The 14,251-nt window shown below is 37.8% G+C and overlaps 1 protein-coding gene across 1 annotated transcript; it reads right to left on the reverse strand.

Annotated features, from left to right (window-relative positions):
* Positions 1 to 11,261: 11,261 nt before the first annotated feature.
* LOC129774941 (uncharacterized) lies at positions 11,262 to 13,109 on the reverse strand. Its single transcript, XM_055779042.1, has 4 exons — positions 12,185 to 13,109; positions 12,037 to 12,118; positions 11,815 to 11,969; positions 11,262 to 11,744 (listed from the first exon to the last, which is right to left on the reverse strand). Exons 3-4 carry the CDS (start codon positions 11,833 to 11,835, stop codon positions 11,316 to 11,318), a joined length of 450 nt encoding a protein of 149 aa, XP_055635017.1. The 5' UTR covers positions 11,836 to 11,969; positions 12,037 to 12,118; positions 12,185 to 13,109; the 3' UTR covers positions 11,262 to 11,315.
* Between the last annotated feature and the right edge of the window lie 1,142 nt (positions 13,110 to 14,251).

The following is a 14,251-nucleotide window of genomic DNA, read 5'->3' on the forward strand; positions in this document are numbered from 1 at the left end:
GGGTCTGGTTCGACTCCAAATGTACTTGGGGGGCCCATATTAGGTATCTGAGTAAAAAATGCCAACAAAGAATAAACTTTCTCCGTACAATTACCGGCACCTGGTGGGGAGCCCACCCAGAAGATCTTATAATGTTGTATCGAACAACTATTCTCTCAGTGATGGAGTATGGCAGTTTCTGTTTTCAATCAGCTGCCAAAACACACCTCATTAAACTCGAGCGAATTCAGTATCTTTGTCTCCGTATCGCGTTGGGATGTATGCCCTCAACGCATACCATGAGCCTCGAGGTTTTGGCAGGCCTACTCCCACTAAAAGATCGCTTCAATTTATTATCTCTTCGGTTCTTCATCCGGTGTAAGGTCATGAACCCATTGGTGATCGGAAATTTTGAGCAGCTGATCGAGCTAAATCTTCACTCCGGATTCATGAGTTCATATCATGAATTCATCTCCATGCAGGTTGATCCTTCTTCGTATATTCCCAACCGTGTTTGTTTCCCTGACTACATCAATTCCTCTGTGCATTTTGATCTGTCCATGAAGCAAGATATCCATGGATATTCAGATTACCAACGATCGAGGATCGCTCCAACGATCTTCGATGAAAAGTATGGGGGTATCAATTGTGATAATATGTACTTTACTGATGGGTCCACTATAAACGAGTCCACAGGATTTGGAGTGTTCAACGAATTTTTTAGCACATCACACAGTCTTCAGAATCCTTGCTCAGTATATATTGCTGAATTGGCAGCAATTCATTGGGCGCTGGACAGCGTCGCCTCACGACCTGTTGAACACTATTACATTGTAACGGATAGTCTTAGCTCTGTCGAAGCTATCCGTTCAGTGAGGCCGGAAAAGCACTCGCCGTACTTCCTTGAGAGAATACGAGAAATTTTGAGTGCTTTATCCAGACGCTGTTATGTCATTACCTTTATCTGGGTCCCTTCACATTGCTCCATTCCGGGTAATGAGAGGGCTGACTCATTAGCAAAGGTAGGTGCAATTGAAGGCGATATTTATCAGCGTCAAATCGCCTTCAATGAATTTTATTCTTTAGTCCGCAAAAATACCATCGCTAACTGGCAACGCAAGTGGAATGAAGATGAATTGGGCCGGTGGTTTCACTCGATTATCCCTAAGGTTAGCCTCAAACCGTGGTTCAAAAGTCTGGACTTGAGTCGGGACTTTATTCGCACCTTCTCCCGACTCATGTCCAATCACTGTTCGTTAGATGCACTACTCTTCCGTTTCAATCTTGCCAGCAGCAATCTCTGCGTTTGTGGCCAAGGTTATCACGACATCGAGCACGTTGTTTGGTCGTGCGAGGTGTATCTGGTCGCCAGATCGAATTTAAAAAACTCCCTTCGGGCCCGAGGAAGACAGTCCAATGTGCCGGTGAGAGATGTGTTGGCTCGGTTAGACCTTGATTACATGTCCCATATATATGTTTTCCTTAAAGCTATAGATCTTCGTGTGTGATTGCCCCTACATCCTTATACCCTCCTTTCCTTCCTTTGCGGGTAATTCGTCCCCTTGCTATAAATAGTAGAATAAGTTGAAATGTAAATACACTATAGATATACGAATAGATTTATAAATTGAGTGTTCATCAACATTGTTACAATTTCCTTATATCCCATCCTTCTCCTAAAAATATGTCACCCTCCTAAACTCGAGTACACCGCGAGTAATCGGTTTTCCACCTTACTAACCATAGATGTAAGAAAATTGTTTATATATATAGTTTTAAAATTATATTTAAGAATTCGGCTCCTTTAAACTTAAGTAACTAAGCCTGTAAAAATAAACGAATTAAAAAAAAAAAAAAAAACGTTTTCGTTTTCGTGTTTTGTCTCAATAGTTTTCGTGTTTTGTCTCAATATTCCAAGTTGTATAATATTCCATTTTTAAATGGCTATACTTCCGTTCTACGCATAGTTGTCCCATGTTCCAAAATCAGCAACTGAGAAAAACGCAATCAAAGTTTTCTCGCATATTTGTCTACCAAAAGCTTTAAGCATTTCAATTCAGCAATACACCGGGTTTTTTATAAGCACTACACTATTGCTTAATGAAATGTGATGAGATCCCCACACTGAATCAATCAAGCTTGATTACGGGTTTAAAAATTCATGGTGGGACTGTTATGCCTTGAATATCAACATGGGACAATTGAACTTGATGTTGTTTTTCGATATACTGAGAACAAACAATTTTTTCTTGTGTTTTTCCGAAAGGTTATGCATAGAAACATCGTTTTATGAAGAAATGAGTGATCTGCAACACCTTCGCAGAATATAAATCTCATTCTTCCAAACTAGAAAAGAGTGCATTAGGCCTGCTGAAAGTGTGACATGAAATTCTTGTACTTGAACCGACTTATTCGATATGGATCTACAAAAATACATGGTGGGATAGTTAGGAATAGAATATCAAAATGGGACAATTGAGCTTGATGTTGTTTTTTTTTAAAGTTGGGGATAAACTATATGTTATTTTTGTGTTTTTCCGTAACATTATGCATATAAACTACGTTTTATACAGAAAAGTGAAAATCGTCAAAAAGTAACATGGGACAACTATGCGTAGAACGGCAGTATACGGAAGTGTCGTTCTACCGACGAATTACGCCTGATGTACCTTTGTCTTTGGGATTATAAGGTTAAGTGCTACATATGTGATTCATAAGTGTTGGTAGCCAATAGCGGTATGTACATCTTGTCATTTTGTTGAAACAGAAGTTTGGAATCCATAATGAACTATTACAGGTAAATCTGATTTGATAAAGCATTTTGAAACACCAAAACATTGCGAGAACATTCAAATGGAATCCACTTCCAAGTTCATGCTAAATTATGTGGTGTAAAAATCAAATCGCTTAGAAAATTTATGATTCAGAAGAGCTCTAAATTTCATACATCATAAAAGCTTCAAATAAATGGATTGTATCTGGTACACTTTTGCGCATAATGTTTGATGACTCGAAAACCGCCCAAAAATCTCCTGTATTCGTACAGAACAGAGGCTGTCATCTCCGGAGTGTTTTCACAGCATGGATCGTCCGAGAAATATGTTAAAGAAATAGATTTGAGTATTTCGTTCTCTTGAAGTGGAAATCTCGTAAAACCACTTTTATTTATTTATTTATTTTTATTTATCTCAAAAGAATTATAATGGTTCGGTAATAATCGTAGCTGTGTCAGGTGTCCTGATTTTTAACTCCGACCAGATGGTATCCCTATGTATATTCCCATCGTAGAACCCTGGAAAGAAAATTGGAAAAGTTTCTGGGATTTAACATTCCCGCAGTCCGCTGTCCATTTCTCTGATAGTTTTTTCTGCTGCCATTCCATTCTAGAAATTCTTGCCGCTTTTCAAATGATCTTCAAATTTAGTAAAACACTAAAACAACGTTAGATTCCTGACAGATATTAGTAAGAATGATCAAATAAAAAAAAATCAGCTCTTCATGTAGCATCGTGAATTCAGGTTTTTCAGCCTAGAACAAACGGTTCAATCTAGGGCAAAACATATTTCAAAAAAATGCAACAGAGCTTTTGTCATTAAATCTTTGGGGGCAATAAATATTCTGCAAGTAGTCTGTTTTTTGTCACATTCATATTAAATGATGAAAAACAAAAATATCTATGATCGTGAAAAGCATCCCTTCTCCGCCGCCGCTAATGAAAGCCACCGGGGGGCGAAGGGTGTAGGAATTTTAGCGGCTTGAATTCCAGAATTTCACATGTCAATCGTAAGTTACAACTTCTTTGAATTCCACGTTGAAAACACAACAGTTCATCCGAGACTATACATTTGTAGGCTCATTTCTTGGGCGAAATACAGTTAACCTCATTACTTGGTATGGTTAGATACGATGATAAAACTGGTCTTAATGGACATGTATCCGAGCTTCTGTCTGCTGATTTAATTTCTTCACTAATACACCATTGATTTTTAAGCTCATGTTTTGTCATCCCGATTTATTACATTAAATGAGCATAAAATGACAGAAAATTCCATGAGGAATAGTGGTAAGCATTTGTATAATATATATGGTACGGCAATATAAGATTAAAACGAGCGAGCGAAACAAAAGACGAATAAGTTTTCCGCATACTTTGCCACATGCATGGTCCAGACCGAGATAGATATTGCTCTCCTTCATGCGCTCCTTTTTTACTCTTAGAAAACACTTTCCAACTTCACTTGATAATCAGGTGCAATATTATCACGCATTTGCTGAACAGCATCATTAGCCATGTGGATAGCGTGGTCGTGTAAAACAATTTTGCGTCCTAGCCGGCCTTTGTTCGATCCCCGTTGTCGTCGTTTGGAATTTTTTTTTTGTGCAATCCCAAAAAAGATGAAAAAATTAAAAAGAAAGAGATGTCTGCTTCCATACATACAAACGTTTAGAAGCGTTGGGGGACACATGACATTATTTGCCTATTTGACGCTTCAAGGCATGAAATGGCATGTTTTCTTTCGAAAATGAAATGCTTTCTGTCAACGCTAGTTTGGGTGTAGAGTTCGGTCCAATGATTTAATGATAACTTTACATCAACTCCGTTGGCAAATGAGGGAAGTGAAATCAACAAATATCTCTTCAACAGTTGTAGATATAAATTTCAATAAAAGCAAGACCGAGAACAACGCTATGAAAATATATGAATATACACTCGACAAAAAAATTAGAGGAACAGAGCAATTTAAAGTGATTTTTGACATGATATCGATACGTGATTTTGTGATTTGATTTTGTACATCACATGATAACGCATATCGATGTGATGTACGTCACTTTGAAGCTACAATTTTCAGGTATTAGGATATTTTACGTACATATATTTATCTTGGTGTATGCAGTCGTAGTGGGCAACAATATCGGAAATGGAAAACAGATTTTCCTCTGTTATTTCAAAGATTTTCTGGACTAACACATTTTTTTGTTAACCATCTTTGCACCAATTTCAAAAAAGTGTCAAAAAAGGATTTTTATAGTGCTTCGCAAAATCTGCTGTAATTCTGCAAAAATCGCTTTCTTTCTTCTTGAATGGCGTTGACGTTCCCTGTGGAACTTTTGCTGTCTCAACGTATGCATTAACTAGCGTCATTTATCAATGCTTAGTTGAGATTTCTCAAGCCAAATAACACGCCCCCGGCCAAAACGGGAATCGAACCCGAACACCCGGCATGATAATGTGAGACGCTAACCACTCGGTTACGGGTGCAAACCTAATATCGCAGTAAGTTCAAATATCGAAGTAAGTTTTAATATTTGCAGGCAAATTTGTATTAGTATTTTTCTTTGTATTTGTATTCCCTAAACATCTGTGAACGTTGCGTATTGATACGTTCAGTCGTTTTTTCTAACCGATTTTTCATAGTTTGTAGTAAATTAGAGGAGCATTTAACCCTTTCAGTACGGCAGTGTGCTCCGTCGGAATACACCCATACCTCGCTGCGGTAGCTGTTTATACGGCATTTCGCTACAACGGCCCTCTTCAATTCAGGCACGTTTTCGATTTAGGGCCTAAAATGTTTAAAACATTACATGACATTACATGATTACATAAAACATGAGGATTGGTACAAAAATCACTTTTGTACAGAAGTGAAAAAATAAAACTTGAGCAACAACAAAAAATTAGGCATATATACATACACATATTCCATGTAACATGAAGTTGTTTCATTTTTGTATATAGATTATTGTTGGTTTCTGAGTATGTATGTTGTATGTATTATATGTTTTAGGTTTATGTTATGTATGTATTTTTGATGAAATAAATTTGAATGAATTTAAATTTTGATTCAAATGAAATAAAAATAAACAGATGAAATGAATTTTGAATGATAAACCATGTTACATATTTAACAAATTGGGAACCGATCTAATTGAGTTTGTATGAATTCGTATTAGAATAATTGAATTCTCATACGGCTTTTCGCTTTGCGGCCAAATTTCGTGGAACGTATCTCGGCCGTAAAGCGAAGTATGGGTGTACTATCGCTATACGGAGCATTGCTGTCTATAGACGACGCTCGTAGAGAAAGGGTTAATCGCAAATCGTACCAGAAGATCGAAATCCTACACGACTCTCAGAACAAACGATTCGTAACTTTCCTTTTTATGCGTTTGTAGCAATGAGGTACATATGTGGTGGAGCAGTAGGCAGAGTATATTTGGATTAGTAAGCAAAATATGGTGTCGTCATTATTCGCATTCAATATGGAATGTATATGATTTCATGGGCCAAGATGTTCATGAAATCTTGTAGCTGATTGTTTTTAATAGATGTCAATTGTATTGTGACTTACTTTCATCGTTTAAGGAGCAAAAACGACCAGGGAATAGTCGTATTCTTAGTCCTCGGGAATAGCAGAATTTTTGATGAAATGTTGCTTAATTGTAAATTATTTTCTCGAATCACATAAACCGACACTTGGAGCTTTGAGAATATCGTCATATCATCGCGAAAATAACGAAAATTTGTTTGTTTCTATGAATGCGAGATAGTGAAAATGACGTACACAAATATCACATTAGTTCATCTTTTCCGACATCATTCCACAAATATCCACTGCACACTGTCACATTATACTTATATTCAGTGGGAACTCCAAGAAAAGATCTGTTTTTAATTAATAAAAACAACTTACCGAAAATAGCGTTTTCACATAGATGTGCAAGGCAATTGAATGTAAACACAAATATGTGAAAAATAGCTGTGGCAGCGCATGCTATCATGCACACTATGCTCGAAAACTTTGTCATCTGCTCCACCTAATAATCCTGCTCATGGCGTTTGTAGGTACGAGGATACGAGGGCTTACACATATGCATACGCATTTCCACACATACACGCATTTCGAATTTTGCATAAAGAGAAAAGGAAAAGAATTCACTAAGTTGATTTGCTTTTTCGTTATTTACATATAGGGTAAATGATCTTGGTTTGTCCAATTTGGGGTGTTTTTACGCAACTAGTAAATGCAAATCGATTTTTCTTCATGAAAATCACACATAATCGATACGAGTTTGGGTTTGTTGAAAAGCCCCATGTCTCTAGTTGCTAATACAGTCAACTCTCCCTAACTCGATATCTAAGGGACCATCGAGTTAGGGAGGTATCGAGTTATGGAGAGAAAAATGCTTGTAAAATCAATCGAAGGTGCCTGAAATCCATCGAGTTAGGGAAAATATCGAGCTACAGAACATCGAGTTAGGGAGAGTTGACTGTACTACCATAAGGTGTTGAAATTATTCAAATTTTTATGTTTTTTAACGATTTTCCTTAAAGAAGAATTATGATCATGGTTTGACCACCTCTGATCATGGTTTGCCCAAAAAAATGATCATGGTTTGTCCGGTTTTAGAAATCTCCATTTTTGAATGAAAACATTCGAATTCACAATTAGATGTTGCATTTATCATTGCTTGAGTTTACTGTCATCATATTGATTCATTCATAATTTAGGCTTTCTTCAGAATATTGCCTTTTCTTGGGCATTTTACAAGTGTTCACCTCAACACAATCAACACAGAAAAACCATACTTCTGCTATGCGCGAAGCACACCATAAACAAACATAAACAAACTGCAGCGCGCCAAGCGGTTGCCATAGAAATCATGTGGACAAAACAACATTATTGAATTGGACAACTCATGATCAGAATTGAGTTCATCAAAATGCGTTAATTAAATGGTTTAGCTATGTAAATCCGATACAAATGGTGAGCAAGCATGATGTTTACAATATTTATAAGTGTTGTAATCCAGAAAAGGTTTGAATACGTGCCAAATAATCATCTGGTGATCGAATAAAAGTTAGCCCGAATGAGGGGCGCATTGACACAAATAGAAGGTGTATTTTATAATCCTTTAAAACATTGTGATAAATATACTATCAAACTACTATAAATCATGTAAAAGGCAATTTCATTTATATGTTTCGAAACATTCGAAGGCCCTATTTGACACAGGAGCGCTGAATTAGAGCATTCAAAAAAGTGGGCAAACCTTGATCATATTTTCGACTGAACAAACCAAGATCATTTACCCTACTCGAAAAAAAATTAGAGGAACAAAGTGCGAGGTCAGAAATTTTAAGTGATTTTTGACACGATGTAACTTCGTGAAAAATCAACGCACATCGATGGGATGTACCTCATTTTTAAGCTACAACCTTCAGGTATTAAAGGGTGTGTCACATCAAATTGCATCATGGAAAAAACGCTGTAGAAATTTAATTTTTTGGAATTATATCTTCAGCTTTCGCTTATAATCAGATAAGAGTGTATAGATCACGTTGGCCATGCTTCACTGTCAATTTTTCGTAAATTTGGAAAAATGTCGTCGAACGAAAAAGAGCGTCGCGAATTAATCCTGTGCACTCATTTCGCGAATCCGGAGTTGTCACATCGGGACATCGGTAAGATGCTGGGAATCGTCCAATCCATGGTCAGCAGAGTACTAAAACGATACTTCGAGAACCTAACCATCGACCGGAAGGTGAAGAACGGCAAAAATGGATGCTCCGTCAGTGAGATAGATCACAAGCGCGTAGTTAAGCAGTTTAGACGTGATCCGAGAAGTTCGGTCCGGTCAAAGCGGACTTTCGTCAGCTGCCGGGCCTGTTGTTCTTCTCCGCAGAGGACAAATTCAGCGTTCCGGAGGAGATTCGCAAGCAGAAACTATCCAAGTTTGCCAAAAAGTACATGGTGTGGCAAGCGATCTGCTCTTGCGCAAAGCGGAGCGCCCCCTTCGTGATGACCGGCACGGTAAACGGGCAGGTTTACCTTAAGGAGTGCCTACAGAAGCGCTTATTACCACTATTGAAGCAGCACGAGGGCCCGACCATCTTCTGGCCGGATCTCGCTTCGTGCCACTATTCAAAGGACGTGTTGGAGTGGTACGAAGCCAACGGGGTCACCTTCGTGCCAAAGGAAATGAATTGAGCTTCGCCCAATAGAGAAATATTGGGCGATTATGAAGCAGGCCCTCCGGAAGAACCCAAAAGTTGTCAAATCGGAGGCGGACTTCAAGAGAAAATGGATTTCTGTTCAAAAAAAACTACAACCTGACGTTGTACAGAACCTTATGGACGGGGTAAAGAGGAAGGTGCGAGCATACGGGCTTGGGCTCGAAGTATGAATAAAAAGAAAATGCCAAAAGTTGTTTAATAGTTTTTATTTTACTGTCTAAAATTTTCAAAAGGATCGGTCTACTGGGCGAATTTCTACAGCGTTTTTTCCGTGATGCAATTTGATGTGACACACCCTTTAGTAAATTTACAAAAAGGCAAAATGAGATTGAAAACGTACTTTGGAACACCTGCTACAGAGTAAGTGCTGGTTGTTCCAGGTCTACAAGTATGAAACCGGATGATTGAAGAAAACACATTCATTGTATTAAAATAAAAAAAAATCTACTTTATTCAAGGTGTTTCCATCGCATAGCTATGCATTTTTTCCATCTCTCTGGCAATTTGTGGATGCCGCGCCAAAAGAACTGTTCATCTGTAGTAGAAAACCATTCATCAAGCCATTTTCCCACATTTTCATAAGAATTAAAGCGCTGTTCAGCAAGTGTGTGTCCCATCAATGCAAATAGGTGGTAGTCAAAAAGAGTCAAGTCTGGTGGATAAGCCACATGTGGAAACACTTCTCAACAAAAAGACTAAAACGTTTCCTTGACCGGTGTTGCAGTGTGTGATAGACCATTATCTTGCGACAAAATCACTGTGTTGAATTTTTTGGTATTCTGATCGTTTTTTACCAAAGCTCGATTCAAATTAATCAATTACTGTCAGTTGTCAGTTCAGTATTATCGGTTTCAAATAGTTTGAGCGATCGTGCAACCGATGTTGATGGTTCCTCTGGACTTACCCAAGATCTTTGACGCTTAGAATTCTCGAAATGAATGCACTTTTCATGGCCAGTCACAATCCGATGGAAATATGATTTCCTTTGGACATGGCGAGAATAATTTCACATGTGATTTTCCGGCTTTCCTGCTGTGTATCGTTTATATCGTTCAATTTCAATTTTGCAGCAGTGTTTTTTCCAGCCACAAAAGTCAGCATGTTCAAACCTATTCTGCAGAGAAAAACTTGAAAATCCACTTGAAAAAAACAGAAAATCTTTCGCTAGATGTCAAAACAAGGCAATATTGCCAACAAAGCATTATGCTGAGGATTATATTGACAATTAGCGCCTGCATCTTTCGTGATTGAAGAATCCAAAAAGAAAAAAGCACAGGAATATTGGCGAGTCAAGATTCATTAGGATGAAAAATGCCAAAGAAGGTGTTTTAACGCTAAAAACAATGGACTAGCGTGATACATACCCTTGAGCATGTAAGAATGTTTTTGCGTTACTTTCCTGTATTATGTTGGCAGCTTCGATACTCTGGAGGTTCACGTTGACGTTGACGAAGAAAACAAAACTAAACAATTGGACAAAGCTAGTTCTATTCTATATGATATAGAAAATTTATACATCATATAATATATATCATGTATTTTATATGTTATTATGCTTCCGAGAAATTCTAAATAACGATATACAGATTTCAAGTTCGGTTGATACGGAATGTGATGCCGGGTACTTAAAGCAGTTTCTGCAGTATTCCGCACGAGGTCACTCAACTTGTTGGCTGAAGAAAAACACATGGCAAACACTACCTATGTGAAACAATATGAAATCTTTTTTTTTGTTCCAGTCTGATGCTTAAAAAATGTTCTGAACTTTAAAAATATGTATTGTAATTAAAATGAACTATTGTGGCTGAAGAAATTACAAATTCAATTTATAGCAACTAATAATATCCGAGAAGAAACTTCAATGAACCACCGCAAATTCCTGTTCCATACAAATTTTATACACAAACCTTGGCATCATCTCAGATCAAAACTTATTAGCGGGATCGTCGGAAACACATTGCGTAAATCCGATGAAGGTTTAATTCACTTTACGAAAACGATTCATAACACAACTCACGTAAATGATGTCACAGTAAATTAGGACACAGTTCAAGCATACTTTACATGCTGAAGACCACCGTTTAATAGCACTAATTCCCATGAGGAAAACCTATGGAACTGATGTGACCCTGAGTACAGTTGAGAACGGTGTGTAAGGATGCTTTTAAAATTTATCATCATTGAAAGAAACCCATTCGAGACCGATGAGGCTGTATCTAAACACGAAAAACGCACTCACAACACTGTATCCTTTAACGGTGACAAATTAATTTTATTATGTTATTCTACATATTATGTGAACAAAATCTATTCTTTTTTAATAACCAACAGGGGTTCCATATGAGTCACTGACACCACTTGAAGCTTGTTCCGCGCCACCTTGCCAGTATTCGGCTACCTGGATACTTTGCTTGGGCTCGGCTAGTTCGATACCAATTACACGACCGTGTGAGCTACTACCAGCTGGAGGACCATAAGAATCTTGCGGTGCAGCACCACCACTATGTGCATTTTGGCTCGAGGACGTACTCTCGTGTTGCAGCAATAAAGTTTTAATTGACTGGAGTAACTGTGGATCCACGTTTTGACCCTCAGATGTCTGCGCACCAACAGAAACTTGTTGGTAACCCCCGCTGGTGGCTCCTATTCCGCCATGTCCGCCTCCGCCACCATTTCGTCGATTAGGGTATCCGCCAAACACAGGAGGTTCAGCTAATACTACTCCTACAACCACCAAAGTGACGCACTACACGAAACGGACGAAAATTTAAAACAAAAATCAGTTCTCGAAAACACTAACGGAACGTTCAACTCACCACCGCACTAATGCCTAACATTTTCGTTCTGTTCTGCAACTGTTGCGTCTGTCGAAGAACACAACTGAATGCTTGAGTTTAGCATTTAACCAACTAACTTTATACTAAAGGTGAAAAACAATTTCCATGGAACCCCGATTGCGATTCCACCCCCCCTAATTGGCAATGAAGATTTAGAATGAGTAAAAATTTTAATTGTTGAATTTAATTATTTCTTGTTACGATCAAAATAATTAGTCGTTAGATCCCTTGCTTAAGCCGTTTCTAGTAAATGCTGATTAATTCCTTCTAATTTTCTATCCATCTGTAAATCATCTCTTAGAATTGAGTTTTTTTTTTTTTTTGCACGATCTGAATCTGATTAACTTACCAAACACAGCTGTCTGTACTTATTTCGAGCACGTTCGTCAAATTCGCGCGGCCCCGAAATGAGGACAGTACTATAAAAACCAAAAAACATAGCGCAATTGTCTACAAGTAGCTTCCACTGTCTGACACTTTTCGTTTTGGATAGTAAGAAGCAGGGCGGAAGACGGCGGATTTCGTTAGTACATTGCTGCAAAACATAATGTTGCTAAAGCGATGCATCTCTAATGAATCACTACCATGTTTAGTCGATGCTCCAACGACAACACAACATTCGTATGCAACAAGTTGTAGGGGAACCGTAGGTACGACGGACAGGCTGTTGATCAAATGGTTTACTATTGGATTTCATGATATATAAGAGGTGCACGAAAGGACATACGGTTTGTGCTTTTTGACGTGGGACTACGTCTAACCAGAATATATGGGGGGTAAAATGAAAACCTAAACACAGAACATGCAGGGAAAAATGAAAGATTTCGAATGCTTATAACTCGAACATTTCTTACTGGATCGGAAAGATGTTTGCATCAATTGACAGGGAATATTTCTACGCATCCATCGAAATTAATAAAACGTCATTTTTCATTAGATAAATAATTGAATAACTGTAAAATATTAAGCGTTATCTAAACACCCTAACTGCCTCGTTTTAATTGGCCCGATTTACGGTTTCCCCAACACAGCCATCAAAACCAATCAGCCTCAGGGAAATCGGCATTGCAAACACATGCAAGTAAGGGGACTTTTGTTCTCACCGAAATGTGTTCCCTAACACAGACTTCAAAACCAAGCAACGTTCGGGAAATTGGCATTGCAAATTCATGCAGACACTAGAGGCGAATGAACTTTCAAGTTTAAAGCCTCCATAGTATGAAAAGTAGAAGTTGAAGTTGTCTATTCCTGCAAGCCGGGAGCACTTCTGCACCTGCATTTTTTTTTTTTGCACTTTGAAAAGTGTTTTACTAACACGGATTACAAAAATGGGTACGAAAACAAACTTGAAAACTCTTGAAACTCGGTTATTCAAGATTGTATTGAAGGATATGCCTGTCATTAAATTTACTTGTAACGAAGAACAAAATCTATCACAATGCATGAATTGGCATTTTTTCAATCTTTTTACTCACAAAGCAAATATATTTAATTCAATTGAGCTCGGAAATTATTTCATTCAATCATGGTAGGTAGTCCCACGTCAACCTTGCGGTTATATCATAGATATAACCTACCCATTTTTTGTTCATTCTCTCTGTTTACATTTTAATTGCTGGATAATGATCATAGAGTTCCGATATGACAATGAGCGATTGTTGAGTAGTTTCCACACATGAAACATCGTTTCGGCAAAATCGTCTTACCTTTCGTTCCCCTATATGTACTAGAATTTACTTCAAACGTTGTGAAGATGCACATAGTTCAAGCTGGCTAGTTGCAAAATCACGGTGGACAGATGAATCTCCGGCTTTGAGCAATATTCGTGTCCACTTGGTGCTGCCCGAGGTAGCCTTCAACTAGCCTCCACATACAAATCGTGAGGATTGTTGGGATATGCGTCAATCCATTCACTCTGTTTAATAGATGCTCCTTAGTTCCCAGCTGCAGAACTGACGTACACTCATGAAGAGATGTGTTTTTACAGATACTGAACGGTGCTGCAAACGTTATAAGCCTATAATTCACATAAAATAGATACAGAGCATTCAGTTCCGACTGCTTCTAGTTTTCGTTGTACAAATTTTCATTTTTTTGTCATTCACTTGAATGATTGAAAAAAATCAATCAATGAGTCTATGTCTATCATTTAAATGATTTTGCCAATTTCGATATGTTCACATTTGATAAAAAAAAAGATGAGTACAAGAACATGTAATTATTATTCCATTTGCACGGATGAACAATATTTATTCGATTCGCATATCACAAAAAACAAACAGCGATCCATATACGCCATAAAACATCATACGATACTGTGGAAGTTTTCGGTATGAACAAAAACCATTTATACACTGAAATTACACGTCAATAATTGTTTGAATTGCAACAATAGCGGCGCTCACACGTTTTTACA

Source organism: Toxorhynchites rutilus, chromosome 3 (assembly GCF_029784135.1).
Source record: "Toxorhynchites rutilus septentrionalis strain SRP chromosome 3, ASM2978413v1, whole genome shotgun sequence".
In the NCBI taxonomy this organism is placed as follows: domain Eukaryota; kingdom Metazoa; phylum Arthropoda; class Insecta; order Diptera; family Culicidae; genus Toxorhynchites; species Toxorhynchites rutilus.